This window comes from Poromitra crassiceps (genome assembly GCF_964638095.1).
Source record: "Poromitra crassiceps genome assembly, chromosome: 25".
Classification (NCBI taxonomy): domain Eukaryota; kingdom Metazoa; phylum Chordata; class Actinopteri; order Beryciformes; family Melamphaidae; genus Poromitra; species Poromitra crassiceps.
Window position 1 is genome coordinate 1118192 of NC_139649.1, and position 21968 is coordinate 1140159.

The 21968-nt window shown below is 48.1% G+C and overlaps 1 protein-coding gene across 1 annotated transcript; it reads left to right on the forward strand.

Moving 5' to 3' along the window:
• The first annotated feature begins 2693 nt into the window (after positions 1-2693).
• Positions 2694-21834, forward strand: iqsec1b (IQ motif and Sec7 domain ArfGEF 1b). Its single transcript, XM_083660800.1, has 13 exons — positions 2694-2944; positions 6873-8134; positions 10623-10784; positions 12548-12670; positions 14262-14428; positions 14925-15064; positions 15560-15589; positions 15980-16105; positions 16210-16309; positions 16422-16583; positions 16862-17038; positions 18929-18978; positions 21110-21834. The coding sequence occupies exons 2-13, from the start codon at positions 6879-6881 to the stop codon at positions 21704-21706; spliced, it is 3090 nt and encodes a 1029-aa protein (XP_083516926.1). The 5' UTR covers positions 2694-2944; positions 6873-6878; the 3' UTR covers positions 21707-21834.
• The last annotated feature ends 134 nt before the right edge of the window (positions 21835-21968 follow it).

Consider the following 21968-nt stretch of genomic DNA (forward strand, 5'->3'; position numbering starts at 1 on the left):
TAAGGTGTTACTTATGCAATCTGATCAGTTCCATGCATGCAGGATTCACATCTATCAGTTGGAGGCTACTGACTTTGACTGCCAAGTCCACATCAAGTCAATTTGACTGAGTGACCAACATGTCTGTTTAATAAGGACACATTAATATCTTTTTGCCAGGCATCTCTATCTGTCTGGTGGCCTAAAACTGGCTCTGTCTGAAGCTGACTGACTGACTGACTGATTGCCTGACAACTCTGAGGACAAATGACATCATCAGTGATGTCATCAGTAAGACACATGCTGCCTGGCATACTAGGTTTCACCCAGTCTTGTTAGTTTTGGACATTTTTGGATCTACGCCCTCACCCAAAAAAATATTCTTTGCTGAGCTGGGTGCTAATGCATTTAATTTAAATGTCGATATTCAATATCAATGCTAATCTGCTTGTACTGCCAGTACAGATTCAGTATGAAGAAATAGGCTTACTTCTCACTGTCGGGGCTTCTGCCTCTAAAGCTGGGCAACTCATTATTCCACAGATCCAGAAAGCAATCAGATCAGGTTCCTGGCTTTTCTTCCAGTAAAAAGGCTTTGATTTCTCAAAGGAAGTAGTTGAGCCGTCTCCATGCACCAAAGCACAGTGCACGTTAACCCTCTCCACTAATCATAATAGCCTAAGATAAGTGGAGGCAGTGAACAGACCTGTGGTTGACATTAGCTAGTTAGTGGGGCAGATTCAATTCACTTCACTTTTAATGTAAAATCATTCACTTCTGGAACGAAGCACCAAAATTGGCACAAATACTCCTTGTGGGTTGTTATTTTGATAAAAGCGATTAGCCACGCAAAAAGAAATCACTATCACTCACTAGGTGTCCACGGCAGCTGGCAACAGCACTGCTGCACTGCACTAGGAGTAGTCATGCTGCATAACAGACACAGGCTAGCTCTACTTTGGCTACTAAATTTGGCAGTTGTAAAACAATTATATCAACAAGCAACGGATTGTCAAAATGTATTTTACCATTGATGAAAAACGTGACTCGGACATAACAAGCAAGCTATTAATCAATCTGGCCCCTAGCTATCAACAGCGCTGCTAGGCCGTTCTGCGCCGGGACATTTCCATGGCCGCCTGGCCGGGCACGTCTTCACTTACCACCGACTGCCGCCGACGTAACGTTACTCCCCGCCCTGGGAGCTTCACACTAATCAATGTTGTTGTTTTCAAGTCACAACTGAACAAAAGGTTCCATATTATTATCTTATTTGTAGCTGTTTAAAACATATCGCTGGGGTTTTTTAAAACAAGGTTACAAAAACAAAACAAACCAAAATTCTCAGAAGGAAACCTCCAGTTTCTGTGTGTTGGTGACAAACGGCTAACGCAAGCTAGCTAACTAGCAAATGCTTGTGACTTTGGAGGGCCAGAGCTGCATGAAACACGTCTCCTAGCAAAGGCTACAGGGACCAGACAAAAATGAGGACTGGAGAAGTCCGCAAGTAAGTTGGACTAACGTTCTGAAAATGTGTGCCTTCTTTACTATTATTCCAGCGCAATGGTATCGGTTGTTCATTGTCTATGAGAGGCAGCCGTGGAAGGCTAACTTTAGCATTAGCGAGCGCTAAAACATTAGCGCTTTAGCCTAGCACACAGCACGTTGTTGGTTCGTAGTACAACCAATGCTGGAATGAGACACATATTTTCAGAACTTACTACTTAAGTCCTACATCCTCGCTCACTTCCAAGTCATCTCCTTTTTTATTGCGGTCCCGACATCATTATTCCATGAGACTGGTGTGCTAGCCAAGTAGCCAGGAAGCCCAGACAGATAAACCTCCAGCAGCCAACAGCGATCTCTCGCAGGCAAGACTGACAGCAGCGTTAGCCAATCAGTGACCGTGATTGGATTTTCAACGGGAGAAAAAGCTTTTGCACATGGCGATGCCAGACCAAGAAGAGCCAAATCCACAGCTGTAGAGTGGGCCTGGCTTCGAAGGTCTGGAGCCAGGCTCCCACAAAGTCTTGTGTGGCATAGCTAGTTGCTCAACACCACTCTTTGTGCTTGTTTGGATAGGTAGAGGTCGTTTTTACCTCCGCCAAGGAGGTTATGTTATCAATGCCACTTGTCTGTTTGTTAGAAAGAGTCTGAAAAAAACGACTTGGCAGATTTTCATTTTCAAACTTGGTGGAAGGTGTAGCATGGGCCAAGGAAGAACCCATTACATTTTGGAGCGGATCCAATCTGCCTCACTAAATGTGCATATCATAGCAGACTGGAGGACTATTGGCCTTGGAATAGGTCTGCATTCTCTGAGTGCACATGTTCTGTCATGTATTGATGTGTGTTTTTCACAGAGGATTTAGATCCTGATAGTGTAGCAGTGATTTCAATATTTGGTGCGCCTTTTTGTTGTTTGCTATTCTTAATTCAGATCTTTAATAGACAGTTTGAATTTCTTCCATTCATGATATACTACTACAATCTTATAGCATTGAGTTATTGGTTATGCATTCAGGAGGCTCAGACTGCTGCTACAAATGCTCTCACTCATGTTTATACCCTGCGAATGATATCAAAGTTCACCATGTGCCACGTGCTTTTTTCGGACTTCTACTGGGTGTGCCTGGAGTAAAGTGGCAGAGCAGACTAACTCAGAGCCTATGTTGTGTGTGTTTGCAGTGTGGAAGGTGATGCTCCAGGCAGCGAGGTGGGCTCCGCTCTGGACACCACTGGTGGATACAGTTGTGGTCCAGTGACCCGCAGTGCCGGGCTTGGCCCAGACCACCTGGACAGCCAGCTGTACGGACACATCGTGCTGCCCGGCCAGCGGCCCCGCCGGCCCAAACTCCAGCACTCCCAGTCCATCATCCGCAAGCAGGCCGAAGAGGAGGCCATCAAGCGCTCCCGCTCGCTGTCCGAGAGCTATGAGCTCTCCTCCGACCTTCAGGACAAGCAGGTGAGGGGGGGGGAGGACCACACAATTTCCTTGTAAAAAAAAAATAGGGCTTCTAGGTCATGTAGCCCACCCTCTGGCAGCCATATTGGAGGTCCTTAGCTCTTGGGCAACAGGCTGTGACAGCTGGTTGTGTTTCCAAGTTGACTTCATCATCTCAACGGAATTGAATAAACCTGGTTAATTTCTGTGCTGTTTTTGCTGAGCAACTGATCATTTTGTTATTGATGAATCCACATCATTTTGTCTTTACAATCTAAACACAAAATGCTAGCTAACAAGCTGACATCATCTAAACTTAAACTTTAGATGATGTCAGCTTGTTTGCTACCAAATTGTAGCATCTGTTTAACTAACACTGTCTAGGGGCTAGTTAGCACTCACCAGTGGAAGCAAAAACTCAAAACCAAGTTATCGGAATACAAAAATGCCATGTTTATTCTAAATCTATCTGACCAACAAAATGCCATGTGTTCAGGTGAAGTGTTTTCAGGCTACCCCATCATCATTGCAATAGATCCATTAAAAGATAAGTTCAGCAATTTTGGGCCTACCAGTATCTATAATTTGTCTCCTACAGTACATACTGTACCTGTAGAACTTTGAGAATAGAACAGAGACTATTGACTCAGGAGTCAGCTGTTGGTCAAAATGATGAGCTCCCATTGCCTCTTGCTGCTTAACAGTCCAAGTCTATCTACACATAGATACACCATCATAATAATAATAATAATAATAATAATAATAATAATAATAATAATAATAATAATAATAATAATAATAATAATAATATGAAGTATATATGGTATGGCATATTTTTGTATGATATACTGTTCATATTGTAAATATGCACATACACATACTTTTATGTCCCAAATTTCCCCCTTATTTTTTCTCCCCAATAGAGGGTATGCATGTGATGTCACAGAGGCAGAAGTCACTGTGGGGTCACTGTGGGGTCACTGTGGGGTCACGCCCACTGAGTCACAGCTGCATGTGATGTCACAGAGGCAGACGTCACTGTGGGGTCACGCCCACTGAGTCACAGCAAGACTGAGCTTGAATGCAGTAATCAGCCTAGATAAGTGACACCTGCTGCTCAGGGAGGAACTTGACACTCATTTTGACACTCATTCCCGATTGAGGGGGCGTGTTCCAGTGAGTGTGCATACCCTCTATTGTACTTGGCCAATTCTTCCCCCTGCTGCCCCGGTCACTGCTCCACCCTCTACCGATCTGGGGAGAACCGAGACTAGCACCATGCTTCCTCCGACACATGCGCAGTTGCCAGCCGCTTCTTTACACCTCACAGGAGGAGAGCTTCACCGGCAGGACGTAGCACGCTATCCCCACCGGTTCCCTTCCACCCTGACCAGGTGCCCCGACCGACCAGGGGGAGGCGCTGCTGCAGCGACCTGGGCACATACTGTACCCCCAATCTGGCTTCCTTCCCCCAGACACAGCCAATCGTGCCTGTATGGATACCCGACCAAGCCGGAGGTAACACGTGGGTGCGAACCTGCGTCCCTCGTGTTGGTAGACAGGGAATCTACCACTACACTACCCGGACACCCCCAGGGTCCCCCATCTGATAATATTTTTGCTTTAATATTTTTTATTACAGAAAGTGTCTGAAACACATGACTGTTCTGTCATTGTGTTACTTATGGATGGTATTATAGTGAAAATAAATGATCCCCCCTTTTGGCTGGGGAAACCCCTGGAACCCCTTCAACGACCCCCCCCGGGTTCCCGGACCCTTTTTTGAGAACCTATATACTATATATTCCGCAAAGCCTCTATAGGGGCTGTGTAGCAGTAGCAGTTAATGCAATAACTGTCGGATAATGTAATAACTTGTCAAAATATAATAAAATGCCTTTCTAAATGAGTAAAAAATGTAATGACCCTGTTAATGTGATAAATTGCACTGGATCATTTAATGTCTTCGGACTTCCTTTGTAATCATTAAAGAATGTTTCCCCTTATCATAATAATTGCTGGTTAGTGTAATTATGTTTTACATGGCCAGGAAAAGATTGACATATATGAGGTTTTAGCACATATTTATTACATTATCCAGCAGTTATTACATTCCCCGTCACTACAAGCTGGTATCATGTTGGCTGCCCCCGGCTAGAGCTCCCTAAAGATGGCGGACAAATGTTAAGTCATAAAGTGCAGCCTAGTTTTGCCTTCTGGATATAATAGAAGAAGTGTGTGTAGTGGCTAGACTGGCCTCCTGTTGAGCTGTCACAGTGCTACCTGCTGGGAGTGAGACTCACTGCTGTGGTTCAGATGCCTCCTGGCAAGCTGGAGTCCACTCGCCTCCCTGGCCCTAGCTCCCCTGGCACTGCAGAACGTGATTAGTGTTGTAATACACCATGTGAGCACAGAGGTAGATGACTGCTTCAGTGTGTGAAGCCACAGGGCTCGGAGAGGGAGAGGCAGCAAATGCAGCAGTGGTTCCCAACCTTTTCAGACTCATGGCCCATTTGAAAATCTCAAAAATGTTAGCGGCCCACCAACAGTACAGAGGCCGAATTAATTTGTTCTTCTCAGAACACTTTCTATTTTAATGGTATAAGGAGCTGTCCATCAGCACCACACATAAATTAAAGAAACTAAAAGGGGCTGTCTGCTATAGGCTAATTAACCAATAATTTATTACAAATTAAATAATGTAGCATTCAACAATGGAGAAATGCATTCTCATAAATAAAAATAATTTAAAAGAAAATTACAAGTCATATTTTGCAAATGATTGCACACTTGCCATACCTTCGTGGCCCACCACAGGTTGGGAATGGCTGCAATACAGCATTAGACACTTTTCTAAATTTCTGTATGTAACCTTCACTGTAGTGATCTGTTCCTCAGCCATTCAATGTCGATTATTGTGCTATAATGTACTCATTTTGATTCCACTCATGTCTGGTGATTTTCATCCTTTTAATGAAGGATACTTAATGGTGCAGCATCCGACATTAATCGCTCAATATGTTTTATATTACAACATTTAATTTGTGGTCTCTTTTCCACTATATCTTCTGAGCTTATGTTTTTAGATATTTCACTCAGGGCAAAGATTCATCAGTATTTGTCTCATTAGCGGTTTTATCAGTCAAATTGGGTTCTCGTCATCAGTGACTTTAGTCACCATTATCCATCTTCTTTTGGGGTCTATTTGAGTATAATGAACCTTAAACCCAATTACTTTTAAATTGCATCATCACTCTACTCCTCTTCAGTTTTTCAAGCCATGACAAAAAAAGAGATGAGTCCGCTGTTCCACTCCTCATTCCACCTAACCCAATCCTTCGTTAGTGAAGGTGTTTTGTAGCCTGAAGGTGTTTTGTAGCCTGGCTCCAGACCTTCGAAGCCACGCCCACTCCACACACACTCCAATCAGCTTATGCTTGTGACTAGCAAGACTGCTGCGGCTGCCCTGCTGTGCCGGCCGGTTGCCTCGGGAAGAGCCTGGTGATGCGAGGTTAGGTTGTCGTGGACACCGTGGTCTCTAGTGATTGGTTAGGGAAGACCGAAGCCCGCCCCCTCATAGAAGTGCTCTGAAGTGACTGCAATCTCACACCAGAAGAGGAAATGAGTTTATGAATTGACGATGCAGTCTGAATATCAGGTGTTTCGGTAATTGTCTTTCTTTTTTAGCCAGGTGAAAATAGCTGGTGAAAAAAAAAAAAATCCAGACCAAGTGTTCACTAATAATTCTGTTCATTTTGTGTGATCCTCTGTCTGTGCCCTCACCTTGAATTTCATACATGGAACCATTGACAGGTTCTCCCAGTTGTCCCATTACAGGGAACATTTGCAAGGATTGCCACAGCTATGTAAGGGACTATTTACATTTACAAACTGCTCCCAGTGTTTCTAAGAGGCTTTTAAGTCATCAACGGTTTTTCTCTTCCTGCAGGTGGAGATGCTAGAGCGTAAATATGGTGGGCGTTTCATAACCCGGCATGCAGCCCGCACCATCCAGACAGCCTTCCGCCAGTACCAGATGAACAAGAACTTTGAGCGTCTTAGGAGTTCTATGTCTGAGAACCGTATGTCCAGACGGATTGTCCTATCCAATATGAGAATGCAGTTTTCCTTTGAAGGACCTGAAAAAGTCCACAGCTCCTACTTTGAGGGAAAGCAGGTGTCGCTAACGGATGACGGCACCAAAATCGGCACACTGGTGCAATCGGAGTGCGGTGGGGACATGGGCGTACCGGCCAAGTCCCCCGCAGCACAGACCGACTTCACAGACGCTATCACAGAACTAGAAGATGCCTTCTCCAGGCAGGTCAAGTCTCTGGCCGAGTCCATAGATGATGCGCTGAACTGTCGCAGCCTGCACGGTGAAGACAGCCAGCCAGAGCCAACTAGAGGCCACCCGGATATGGAGAGGGAGGTCAGCTACCAGGTCAAACCCTCCCACGTTACCTCAGAACACCGCAAACTGGACGAGATGACGGCGTCTTACAGCGACGTCACCCTTTACATCGATGAGGAGGAGCTGTCGCCTCCCCTGCCCCTGACTCAGTCTGTAGACCGGACCTCCAGCACAGAATCAGACTTACGCCTGCGCTCCCTCAACTCCTCCCAGGACTACTGGTCCCTGGCTCACAAGGACGACAAAGGGGACACGGACACCAGCTGCCGCAGCACTCCCTCTCTGGAGTGCCAGGAGCAGCGTCTGCGGGTGGACCACCTACCCCTGCTGACCATCGAGCCCCCCAGCGACAGCTCGGTGGAGCTGAGCGACCGCTCTGACCGCAGCTCTTTGAAGAGGCAGAATGCCTACGAGCGGAGCATCAGCAACCAGCAGGGCAGCCCCAAACACGTCGGCCATGGCTTGCCGCCCCGAGGGCCTTCCAGGGACGAGGAGGCCACCCGGCATCGACCGCGACAACTGGAGGCCCATTTGGCCATTAACGGCACCGCCAACCGGCAGAGCAAGTCGGAGTCTGACTTCTCCGACGGGGACAACGACAGCGTCAACAGCACGTCCAACTCCAACGACACCATCAACTGCAGCTCCGAGTCCTCGTCCAGAGACAGCCTGCGAGAGCAGACGCTCAGCAAGCAGACGTACCACAAAGAGACTCGCAACAGCTGGGACTCGCCCGCGTTCAGCAACGATATCATGCGCAAGAGGCACTACCGCATCGGCCTCAACCTCTTCAACAAGTACGTACACTTCAGTGCCATGAGATCCATTCACACCATCTTCATCCAGACCCACAGACAGATACATTACCTGTGCTGGCCCTTTCAGAGTACGCTAAATATAAACCACAATCACTTTCTGCAGTCACTGCTGTGTCACAGACTTGAACAGATCAAAGATGGAGGACATCATTGTTGTTTCTCTCCATTACACACAACGTAGCCCGTGGGAATACATGACACAATCACAGGTTGATGATTAAAAGCTTCTAAATAAGATCATTTATCAGCACATTAATTACAATTCAGAGATGTTTTTCTTTCTGTCGTAATACATTAACCCACACTGAAAAACTTAACCAAGATAAACATCACTGAAAAACTTAACCAAGATAAACATCACTGAAAAACTTAACCAAGATAAACATCACTGAAAAACTTAACCAAGATAAACATCACTGAAAAAGTTAATCAAGATAAACATGCTGCGATGGCAATTGAAACATGAGCATCTGCTTGTTCTACTTTACAGATTCTCAACCAGCTTTGTAGCATTACAATGTGGGCAGCCGTGTGGGTGGCGGCACATGAAGCCGTGTGGGTGTCGGCACATGAAGCCGTGTGGGTGTCGGCACATGAAGCCGTGTGGGTGTCGGCACATGAAGCCGTGTGGTTGCCGGCACATGAAGCCGTGTGGTTGCCGGCACATGAAGCCGTGTTGCAGCCGGCACATGAAGCCGTGTGGTTGCCGGCACGTGAACAGGGAGCTCTCGTTGTTTAACTTCTCGTTAGGAAGTTAAACAATGTTCATTTGCATAATGCAACCCACATTGTAATGACACGATGCTCGTTGAAAATCGGCAAAGTTTTCCTTTAAGGTGCAAAACAAGCCTGCAAATCTATATACTGCTCCACTTTGCTTTGCCTTCAGCTGAGGATTCAGCTGAGCCTGTGTCATTCTGATCAATCAGTTGATTGTGGATGTGGTTTCTGTCAGAACCGACCGTTAAGTTCCAATCATTTGTGATCAACACCGTAGAGAGAAACGGCTTCCTCGCCTCACCATGTCCCTCACTTTCTCCCCCCCTGCCTCCCTAAACCCTGTCCCTCACCATGTCCCTCACTTTCTCCCCCCCTGCCTCCCTAAACCATGTCCCTCACTTTCTCCCCCCCTGCCTCCCTAAACCATGTCCCTCACTTTCTCCCCCCCTGCCTCCCTAAACCATGTCCCTCACTTTCTCCCCCCCTGCCTCCCTAAACCCTGTCCCTCACTTTCTCCCCCCCTGCCTCCCTAAACCATGTCCCTCACTTTCTCCCCCCCTGCCTCCCTAAACCCTGTCCCTCACTTTCTCCCCCCCTGCCTCCCTAAACCATGTCCCTCACTTTCTCCCCCCCTGCCTCCCTAAACCATGTCCCTCACTTTCTCCCCCCCTGCCTCCCTAAACCATGTCCCTCACTTTCTCCCCCCCTGCCTCCCTAAACCATGTCCCTCACTTTCTCCCCCCCTGCCTCCCTAAACCATGTCCCTCACTTTCTCCCCCCCTGCCTCCCTAAACCATGTCCCTCACTTTCTCCCCCCCTGCCTCCCTAAACCATGTCCCTCACTTTCTCCCCCCCTGCCTCCCTAAACCCTGTCCCTCACTTTCTCCCCCCCTGCCTCCCTAAACCATGTCCCTCACTTTCTCCCCCCCTGCCTCCCTAAACCATGTCCCTCACTTTCTCCCCCCCTGCCTCCCTAAACCATGTCCCTCACTTTCTCCCCCCCTGCCTCCCTAAACCATGTCCCTCACTTTCTCCCCCCCTGCCTCCCTAAACCATGTCCCTCACTTTCTCCCCCCCTGCCTCCCTAAACCATGTCCCTCACTTTCTCCCCCCCTGCCTCCCTAAACCATGTCCCTCACTTTCTCCCCCCCTGCCTCCCTAAACCATGTCCCTCACTTTCTCCCCCCCTGCCTCCCTAAACCATGTCCCTCACTTTCTCCCCCCCTGCCTCCCTAAACCATGTCCCTCACTTTCTCCCCCCCTGCCTCCCTAAACCATGTCCCTCACTTTCTCCCCCCCTGCCTCCCTAAACCCTGTCCCTCACTTTCTCCCCCCCTGCCTCCCTAAACCATGTCCCTCACTTTCTCCCCCCCTGCCTCCCTAAACCATGTCCCTCACTTTCTCCCCCCCTGCCTCCCTAAACCATGTCCCTCACTTTCTCCCCCCCTGCCTCCCTAAACCATGTCCCTCACTTTCTCCCCCCCTGCCTCCCTAAACCATGTCCCTCACTTTCTCCCCCCCTGCCTCCCTAAACCCTGTCCCTCACTTTCTCCCCCCCTGCCTCCCTAAACCCTGTCCCTCGTCTGACACACATTTGGCCATGGGCATGTGCAGTGGGATAATCACAGATTTGGATTGCGTCCTCTCTCTCTCCCTCCCTCCCTCCTCTCTGTCTCTCTATCTCTCTGTCTGTCTGTCTGTCTCTCTCGCGCTCTCTCTCTCTTCCTGCCCTGTACCGTGTCTCCAGGAAACCAGAGAAAGGCGTCCAGTATCTGATCGAGCGAAACTTCGTTCCGGACACCCCAGTGGGCGTGGCCCACTTCCTGCTCCAAAGGAAGGGCTTGAGTAGGCAGATGATCGGCGAGTTCCTGGGCAACAGGCAGAAACAGTTCAACAGAGATGTCCTCGAGTGAGTTTCCATCGGCTCCTTTCTGTTCATTTGCATGCAGATCATCTGCAGATGCGTCGTGTTATCGCAGCCCTGAAAAATCTCTGTCAACCAGGCTCTGGATTTACCTTCTCATCTGTGCCAGTACACAGTCGTTTATTTACATTTGCCTCTCAGACGATGCAAATCAGAGACGCTTCTTCCATGCATAAATGTGTTAGAGCGAAATATTCATGAGCAGTTATGGTTGCGCCAGTTTGCAATCTACACTCGTTCAAATAGACTTTTACAGTTTACTACATAATGACTCGGAAGTGCCACTGAGGAATTACACAAATAGAATTCATTGAGGGAGTCTATATGTTGCTGTCCACGGAAGTGATTCAGACGGTCCATGTGTCATTCAAACACAAGGGCTGTATTTATAGATTCTTCAATCCTTTTTTGCAGAAAAGGGAAGTCAAAAGGTCATAGTGGTTCTTTACATTGTTAAAATAGCGCCTCTAGTTTCTACTTGGGATGTGACAGTCTCGTCTGAAACAGTGAGTCATGGCTTCTGCTTTAAGCAGCCTCGCACCAGCAGAGCCCATTGAGATGCGCTGGAGGATACGGCCAGGAGCGCTCCGTCAATGTCAGTTTGACAGGCAGATATAAAGGACTCCTCGAAAGAACGTCTATAAATCCTGACATGTGAGACCTCATCTGCTCTGGAGAGCCCAGTCACTATCCACACATTCAAGTGATTTCCACTCAACTGAAACCCGCGTCTGTTGAGTTCTAATGACATGCAGCCTTTTTAACGATTAAGTTATTCCTGTTGGTTGGGATCATTCATTGATGTGCGTGCGTGTGTGTGTGTGTGCACGTGTGTGTGTGTGTGTGCGTGTGTGTGTGTGTGTCCATGCGTGTGCGTGTGTGTGCGCGCGCGTGTGTGTGTGTGTCTGTGTGTGTGCGTGCGCAATGCAATGCACAGGTGTATACGGTGGATATCCAAACTCTACGCACCCTTTCAAATATCTATATTTTCTTGCCTCAAGGGCTCAAATGACAACCTAAAAGCCTTCTTTCATTATTTATTTGATACGCTTTTTTTTTTCAACACTGCCCTCTTAGTTCTCTGACAAGGTCTGTACTGTACTGTACTGTACTGTACTGGTCTGTACTGTACTGTACTGGACTGGACTGTACTGTACTGTACTGGACTGGACTGGTCTGTACTGTACTGGTCTGTACTGTACTGTACTGGTCTGTACTGTACTGTACTGGACTGGTCTGTACTGTACTGTACTGTACTGGACTGGTCTGTACTGGTCTGTACTGTACTGGACTGGTCTGTACTGGACTGGTCTGTACTGTACTGTACTGGACTGGTCTGTACTGGACTGGTCTGTACTGTACTGTACTGTACTGTACTGGACTGGTCTGTACTGTACTGTACTGTACTGTTTGTTGGCTCGGTGTTTTCGCTCACGTCATCCTCCATGCTGACAGTTTCGCTTTGAGTGAACGCCTGAAGTCGGACTAACGAGGGAGTGGAGGGGCGGATGCACGTCATTGAACACAACATATTATTTTTAATTGGACAGTTCATGAACGCACGTATCGGGGAAAGTATTAACCCAATTAACATTAATTCATTGAATTAATTAATTTATTAAATTAGGTCTGTTAGAGGTTCTAAATGTAGGTTTCGATACATTTATGTGTATGCGTGCCTGCATGTGAGAGCACGAGCTGCAGTGGCTGTTGTGCGGCTGACACTGACGGTGTGGTCTCTTCACCAGCTGTGTGGTGGATGAGATGGACTTCTCAGCGATGGAACTGGATGAGGCTCTCAGGAAGTTCCAGGCCCACATCAGAGTCCAGGGAGAAGCACAGAAGGTGGAGCGGCTGATAGAGGCCTACAGGTGAGAGACTCTCATTGGCCGTTGCTGGTCTTTATTCAGATTTGAGTGATTGAGCAGATCATGATCAAGGAAGACTGTCAAGACTTAAATAAATACAATAAATAAATATGATCATGTTTGAACTAATCGTGTGCTGATTGTAAGTGGGGGCAGAGGGAAAGTGTCCTCAATCCTCAACCCTCCTAGCCTGGGTAAACCCAGCCTCCACGTGACCTGCTCTTAGACCTGCTCTCAGTCACTGTAGTGACTGAGAGCAGGTCTGAGAGCAGGTCACGTGGAGGCTGGGTTTACCCAGGCTACAACCCTCCTGCTACAAAATCATCTGTGCTGACTGACTGTCTCAAACGAGTGCATTGGTCTTGAAAATCAGTCATGATGGCAATGATCAGCCCAAAAATCAAGATTGTCCCCAGTCAAAAGGAATAAACTGACTCTTTTGCAAATAAGTTCTTCTAAGATCAACTTCGATCATCTTATGATTATATGACAGGATGATCGGTGATGGGTTCTCCTCTGTGTTTAGTATTTATTTAATCCACACATTTTAATGCACAATGCACCCTGTATGATAAGTGGATAGTACAAGTGTAACAGTAGCACCCCCCCCCCCCCCCCCCCCCCGGCGCCTTAATGGACGCCCTAGCGACATACGCAAGGGACATATGGCTTTCGCCTCCTCGCTAGAGTGTCTGCGTCCCATGCTGAAGGTTCCGAGTTCGATTCCCAGTGCGGATTGTTCCACACAATGCAGGTTACACAAGATAGGTTTGCATCATCTCAAAAGCACCATAGCTCACTATAAATACTCAAAATAGAAGTGAAACTCCTTCTGATTTTTCCATGCTGCACTGCTAAGTTGATCACAGACCTTATGGATTCCTTTAACTCTATCATATACATACGAATAAAAGTTCCACGGTGGGGGGGGGGGGCAGTTCACACCCAGACACTGATTTTGTTCAGCAGGATCACAGCAGAGAGAAATCTTCAGAAAATGAATTTATAAGGTAGAGCAAACCCCTTCAGGGGCCCTCGGACTGTTTGTCCCTCATGTATCTTCTCTCCTGCAGTCCTCCAGTAGAAAGCTGCTCTCATGCCCACAGAGGATTCCGCTTCGATCAGCACTCAGCAAGGACGTCTCGCCTCGGCCGCAGTGACCGTTGCATCGGGGGGGGAGAGATAACAATAACTGATCATCTGACACTATAGCCCACAGGCCGGTCCAGATATAATCATGGCCTCGCTGTGGTGACTCACAAAGCCATTAAAGGCCTTGTCTGATGGCCTCAGGCACATTGTTGCCTCGCCTGGCGGATGAGAGGCATCATCTTAATGAGCACAGTGCAGACAGTGGAGAAGCACAATATCAATGTCAATATTGATACTCCTGCCCACGAGTGGAACTAATCACTAACACATCGGAAAAGGTTATTGATTTGTTTTCGCTTTGAAGGAAAGTCTTCATCCTGGTGCTTTGTGCGCAGTTTAACAACCTACCATCTGTTAGTTGGGCCCGTGTTCCGGGATACCCATGTCTATTTTTTCCTACCTTCAAGTTCATTTCCTCTTTGTCCAACATTCCTCTCCACAGCCAGCGCTACTGTATTTGCAACCCCGGCGTGGTGCGACAGTTTCGCAACCCCGACACCATCTTCATCCTGGCCTTCGCCATCATCCTCCTCAACACCGACATGTACAGCCCCAACGTCAAGCCCGAGAGGAAGATGAAGCTGGAGGACTTTGTTAAGAACCTTCGAGGTAATTGGTAGTCCCCCCTTTGCCTCGCTCACTCCAGCCGGCTGTCACAAGACCGCTATTCTCCGCTGAGTTGTTTCTGTGCAGCTCCAAGCATAAACACTGGTGCCTTATCTCAAATTGAGTTTTGTGCATGCATTTTGCCTTGATTAATGGCCATGTCAATAAGGTATTTATGTTCTGTAAGCCATGGCTAAGCAAGCATCGCAGTCGAGGCAAAGTGCTGTTTAAGTTGCCTTCAACAGATTTGGAGGGTATTAGCTGGGGCTTTGTGGCATGGTTAACTCATTTCTCTGCCTATTGGAGTGTCGGTAATTGTGTGAGTGGAGGAGGAAAATGTGTCCTCAGAGACCTCTGAAGGACATTTCTGTCTGTGCTGTGAGATATTTGCAGGGAAGCAGGGACCATGTCATCGGAGTCATGGTTTCATGAACTCTCATAAATGTATGCATTAATCATTAATATCTCTATCTTCTCTCTCTCTCTCGCTCTCCCTCAGGAGTGGATGATGGGGAGGACATCCCCAGGGAGATGCTGGTCGGGATATACGAGCGGATTCGGAAGCGAGAGCTCAAGACCAACGAGGACCATGTGTCCCAGGTTCAGAAAGTGGAAAAACTCATTGTGGGGAAAAAGCCGGTGAGTTTGAATTTGACCTTGACTGCAACCACTTTGACCTTCGCTTCCACTCAGGAGCCAAATCTACCAGGAGGGCAAATTACCCAATGAGCTGTCAGACGCAGCCACTGGTTTATTCACAGCCAACATTGTCCAAATACGTAAAAAAAGAAAAAATCAGCAAGCATCCTTTGCCAGAGCAGACCTTCCTTACCGTGTGACACATCCAATTCCTCACGGCTGGAGACCTTCATGCTGAATGACTTCAATGTGTTTATAGTCCTCACAGTTGGTCGAAAAAAGTGCGGGCCGACACTCTGTGTAATAATAAATGGGATTACCCGTCCAGACTGGATCAGAGCAGTAGCTGCTCTCGAAGGGGTGATACAAAAATACAACAAATACACGGAGCATCTATTTTCCTTCATGTATCATGAATGAAAAAGTTAATTTCCCACATGTGTTCACGGATAATGCTCCTAATATGTGTGTCTGTATGTTTCCCTCTCTCTGCAGATTGGCTCTTTGCACCACGGTCTGGGTTGTGTAAGTATTAGTCTTTCTGTCTGTTGGAGTTGCATTAAAATTCAGTGTGCGTAACTGTATGTCTCAGTGTGCGTAACTGTATGTCTCAGTGTGCGTAACTGTATGTCTCAGTGTGCGTAACTGTATGTCTCAGTGTGCGTAACTGTATGTCTCGCCGACTTGAGAACATAAACTGTTTAAGTGCTCTTTGCATATCCCATTGACTGCATCTCGGTGGTATTTGAGAGAAATACCCAGAGACTTTCTGGAACAGGCTCAGATGTTGAGGATTGTGTAAAGTTATATTTTTTGGCAGACTTTACTTTGAAAGGCCCCTGGGAGGCAGCAGGAGTCCCAGTCAGAAATGTTGCTGTTTATTTAGTGTATGTCAAGGGTGTTTTGTGCATGCAGGTACTATCCCTACCCCACCGGAGACTGGTATGTTACTGCAGGCTCTTTGAAGTGCCTGACGCCAACAAACCACAGAAACTGGGACTGCACCAAAGGGAGATCTTCCTCTTCAATGACCTGCTAGTGGTATGGCAACCACGCTTCTTCTCAGCACATTAAGATTATGAACTTAAACATGCTACTGGAAGAAACGAAAATATAGTATCTCCTATGTTTTCATTTCCCCGTAGGTTACGAAGATTTTCCAGAAGAAGAAGAACTCTGTTACATACAGCTTCCGGCAGTCATTCTCACTGTACGGCATGCAAGTTCAGCTCTTTGAAAATCAGTGTAAGTCTCTTGGAGATGTTTTGTGTGGGCTAGTCCATCTTAATCATGGCAATCATGGCATATCTATTGTGTGCCATAGGTTAAATACAGTGTTGATATTATCACTCCTCAGATTATCCAAATGGAGTCCGTCTAACATCAGCCATCCCCGGAGCGGACATCAAGGTCCTCATCAATTTCAATGCACCCAACCCCCAGGACCGCAAAAAGTTCACGGATGATCTGAGAGAATCTATCGCTGAAGTCCAGGAGATGGAGAAATACCGGATAGAGTGTGAGCACAATTTTTTCTTTTATGTTCCTCTCTGGAGGTCTTAGTATTGGCTAAAAGTAGCGACTCCATCCTTAACCACCTTCTTCTTACGTCACTTCCAATGATGTAATAGTTCACCGAAATGCCCAATGTTACCAAAGCGTCCACAAGAACTCAAGAACTCATTCACTTTCACTTTGATGCGTATGTGTATTGTCTACAATGTAGACGATATACATGTAGACTCTACATGGATGTGTGGATCTATGTCACCTTATGCGTGTGTGTCCTCTGCACAGCTGAGCTAGAGAAGCAGAAGGGGGTGGTGAGGCCCAGCATGTCCCAGGGCTCCGGGCTAAAGAAGGAGGCGGGCAACGGCAACCTGAGCCGGGTCAGCCTGGACGACAGCTACGCCATCGGAGAGGGCTTGAAGAGGAGCGCGCTCAGCAGCTCCCTGCGCGACCTCTCAGACGCAGGTGAGATCAGAGGTTGCTGCGTCTCCAAATAGGATGTACTTAGGTCTCATCCTCCCTGCTAGACAAAGTAGATTGTATACCCAAGCTGGATGCTGGCATGATACTATTTACTCCTCTTGGACCGGGTGTTAATCCATGTACTTGTGCACTGAGAATAAGGTGGAGTTCCTGTTGCACACAGTTGTGTTTTGGGTTGCAGCCACTGTCAATCAATCAATCAATCAATCAATCAATTTTATATTTATATAGCGCCAAATCACAACAAGAGTTATCCCAAGGCACAGGTAACCTGCCACTTCAGAGTCTGCCCACCTCTGTGCTAACGGAGCCGCTAAGCCGCTGAAAGAAGGGTGACTCTGAGTAGGCAGCAGGAGATGGAGATGGATGTGTTTACTAATGGGCCCAGGTGTCATTTACTGGAGGCAATCAACTAACAATCCCACCGGCATGGGAGGAGCCAGCACTATGTGGGAGGAGTCAGCACTATGTGGGAGGAGGCAGCACTATGTGGGAGGAGGCAGCACTATGTGGGAGGAGGCAGCACTATGTGGGAGGAGCCAGCTCTATGTGGGAGGACCCAGCACTATGTGGGAGGACCCAGCACTATGTGGGAGGAGCCAGCACTATGTGAGAGGAGCCAGCACTATGTGGGAGGAGCCAGCACTATGTGGGAGGAGCCAGCACTATGTGGGAGGAGCCAGCACTATGTGAGAGGAGCCATCACTATGTGGGAGGAGCCAGCACTATGTGGGAGGAGCCAGCACTATGTGGGAGGAGTCAGCACTATGTCGCTCACTGATCGATCTGAGTGTCTGAGCGGTGAGGAGAATGAATGTAGTATTGTTGACTCAGGCAGGGCCTCGAGAGTCGCCTGCCCTGCACAAACACACAGTGACCTAAACACACAAACACACAGTGACCTAAACACACAAACACACAGTGACCTAAACACACAAACACACAGTGACCTAAACACACAAACACACAGTGACCTAAACACTGGGTTCAGACTAGTGAGGCAACATAGGAGAGTGAATTGAGCCTCATATTTTGAGCTGTTGTTTGAACGAGAGACACTTGATGACACATTCTTGTGACAGTCATAACTGCTGTTACGGCGAAAATCTCATGAACTAGGTAGAATTTCTTTGTAGTGATTATTTGTTACCACTTCATAATCCAATATGACTTTGAGCAGCAAGAACAGAGATATTGCCGGCCCCCAATATTTTTAAACAGCATTGCAGACATTAGTTTTAGTCTTTTTGTGAATATGTCCACCCATTGCCGTCACTCTCATCATCAACTGCAGGGCCTCACGGCCATAGCCGGGCGTTTGCGTTTCATCCGTGTCGTGGTGTGCTTTCAGCTTGGCAGAGTCGATGCCCGTATGAGCGTTCCAGTGCTCAGTTGTGAGCTGTCTCTCTCTTCCTTTAGGAGCTGTTTGAACATCACATCACAATGTCACCCAGATGAAACTTGCTGGAGTTTGGCAGGTTGACTTTGGCTCAGGGAACGGTACAGCGTGCTGCTCTCTGCCCTTCACGCAGACAGATTGCAAGGCTGTTTTTTTTTTCCTACGGGAAGGTCTCGTGCCAGCTGTGCCAGACACGGAGAGTAGTCTCCAAGCTCGACTTATCCTAGTGGTTGACCTCCTGGTGGAGTAGCAATAGCGCTGCTTACCCGCTTCTCCCTTTCTCCCTCTAGTCCCTGTTCGCTTCTCTTCCGATCCACGGGCATACTGCGAGTCTAGCCCGCTAGCTAGTTGTGAGCTACCTTCGTCCCCCTAGGGTCCTAGAGCCTGGACGCTAGACAGAAGGGAGGTTTATGCACACCTCCACGACGTGTTGAGACCTGTCTAATCTGTCATGTTACGTATGTCCTGGGCAGGCAAGCGTGGGAGACGCAGCAGTGCAGGATCGCTAGACAGCAATATGGAAGTAAGTAGGACGCAACTGATGTGGAGCTGTGAGCTCCTCTCACTTGATGTTCATGTTGTTCGCTCTGAAAACACACTTCTCTGTTGTTGTTGTTTTTTGCACTCTTTGTTTCTTTTGTAGTTTGACAAGCTTCTTTTGTTTTGGTGGTGTGTTTGTGGCGAGCGCCTTGCCTGTCTGGGTCACTGTGCATGCGTGGGGGGTTTGAAGGGGTTTGGTCTGCTGTGGCTCACCTATGTTAACCAATCTCATGTACACACTACAGCATGACTAACGAGGGCTGCTCAGGGGTTAACGATACACTTTCCTCCTTTTCCTCCTCCTTTATTTTGAGCGCTGCAGCTCCCGCATGTTCACACAGTTTGGAGTGACTCTCTGAGTCTTATCTCACTGCTTCCACTCTGGAGTCCAACCACACCCTCTTCTCTCTGTATCCTGATGTTAACCAGCAGTGCTGCAGCCAGAGAATCCATGACACAGAGGAAATGATCACACTGTAGCTGTGGAAAGCCACTCCAAAGCCATTCATTATCAGTCTTGCTTCATTATCAGTCTTGCAAGCCAGACAGTCTCTGTGACCAAGTAGCAGGCTCATCTGGCATGTGAGGCTAGTTGTTCATTCATCAGTAGAACTACTCAACAATATTACCCACCCCAGCTTTTTCATTTTGTTGTTTTTGTTTTGTTTTAGTTTTTATTTCCCAACCCCAATAGACTCTTCTCACGGGGGCCATTTTGTGCCGAAAAGGCAGGGTAAACACAGGTGCAAGCCTAACACTAATGAGGGTTTCCAACTTCCATGATTGGAATTTGGAAACCCTCATTAGTGTTTTGCTTGCACCTGTGTTTATTCTGCCTTTTTCGACACCAAATGGCCCCCGTGAAAAGGGTCTATTACGCCGCTCTTATCAGTTAAGTCAAACACAATGCCTAATAATGGTTTGGATTTGCTGAAAGTCATCTGTGAAGAGTTCAGTGTCTGCTCAAAGGTTTGCATGTCACGCATGGCTGAAAGATCTGCTTTATTTTTCTTTAATACACACAAACGCTTTTGTTTTGATTGTCCCGTATTTGATCTTGTTACTGCGCTTTCGTTTAAGCTGATGTAGTCCTAAAGGTTTAAGCTGATGTAGTCCTAAAGGTTTAAGCTGATGTAGTCCTAAAGGTTTAAGCTGATGTAGTCCTAAAGGTTTAAGCTGATGTAGTCCTAAAGGTTTAAGCTGATGTAGTCCTAAAGGTTTAAGCTGATGTAGTCCTAAAGGTTTAAGCTGATGTAGTCCTAAAGGTTTAAGCTGATGTAGTCCTAAAGGTTTAAGCTGATGTAGTCCTAAAGGTTTAAGCTGATGTAGTCCTAAAGGTTTAAGCTGATGTAGTCCTAAAGGTTTAAGCTGATGTAGTCCTAAAGGTTTAAGCTGATGTAGTCCTAAAGGTTTTCATATCCAGGTATTTGTTCCTCTTGTTGCTGCGTGGGAATAGAGAACAACAATACTGCAGTTAGGGTGCAGGTATACTGACAACAAACTCAAAATTGAGATTGAAAATTGGGGCATCTACATTTTCATGGAGGCATGTGAAGATTCAAACTGTGACAGAAAATCAGAACAAGCAAATTAATGGCTGCAGTGAAAGAGCGGCAAATGAGGGAATCTAAGGATTTAGAAGCCATTTGATTGGTCAAAAGGTGCAGAAATCCTTTGGACAAGCTCAGCCAGCCGGGCCTTTTGTCTGTCTTTATGTCCCACCCCACATGTTGTGTCTTGGCGTAATATATATTAGCTCCCAGATAGCTGGACAGAGCCGGACGACAACATGGTTGGGCTTTTCACCTGTACAGTACCGTTTCATTCAGATACTTGTCCAGCAGCATACAATGCCTGTGTCTCCACAGCACGATATTCTCTGTAGATAATAGTGTAACACCAAAATGCTACTTCAGTGACTGAACCCTTACTGGTCAGAAGAGTGGGAGTAGAACAGCAAATAAACAATGTTCCAAAAGCACCATCGGCCTATTTCTGTTCCACACAGCGGAGTGCACCTTCTCCTCCTCTCTTGCTGTATAAAGAAGCAGCCAGTGAGTCTGCTCTGCTTTGTATGTGTGTTCTGTGACCTGACCGTCTCCTCTCCTCTGCAGGGTTCCATCATTAGCAGCCCCCACATGCGGCGGAGAGCCCCCCCCGGCCGGGACTGCCCGTCGCGGCACAGCGGCCAGTCCCTGCCCAACTCCTCCTCGCTCCTGGGCTCGCTGTTCGGCACCAAACGGGCGAAGTCGCCCAGCCCCACCCCGCAGCCCCAGCAGCAGCAGCACGGCCCCACCCTCATCTCCCACACGCCGCACCCGGCCAACCTGCACCACACGGCCCGCTCGGAGACGTCGGAGACGGCGGCGCAAATGCACGGTCCGCACCACGGACAGTTCTGCCCCATGGGCCAGAACCCGCCGCCCTACCACCACCACCACCACTACCACCCGCCGGCTCACGTGCAGCAGCACCCGCAGCACCAGTACCACCCTGTGGCCTCCTTGCACGGCGGCGCTCAGCAGCCGGCTGCCTACCCGCCGCACGGCCATGGGGCCCCGCCGCACGGCCACGGAGGACACCCACCCGCGCACCCCCCGCACCCCGCCCACCCGCCCCACGGCCCCCACCACCACGGCCCGCCCCCTGGCCCCGCCCCGGCCCCCAGCAGCACCAAACCCAAGCACAGTGGCATCAGCACGGTGGTGTGAGGCGAGGCTCCTGCCTGACGACTGAACTTTCACCTCCGAGGCTTCTTGAGTCGATGAGAGGGACAAGCCGCCACCGCGCCGACCCCCGCTCCGAGTCGGGACGTGCAGCCAGACTAGATCCTGTGCCTCCTCCACACATTTTGTTTTGTTAGGATCGTCACTGCGACGACTTTATTCAAAGATTTCCTTTTCGGGTTGCTCCTTTTTGTTTCGGGACTTGTTTTGCAAGTCACGTCTGTCTGCTTGTAAGAGCGACAGCAGA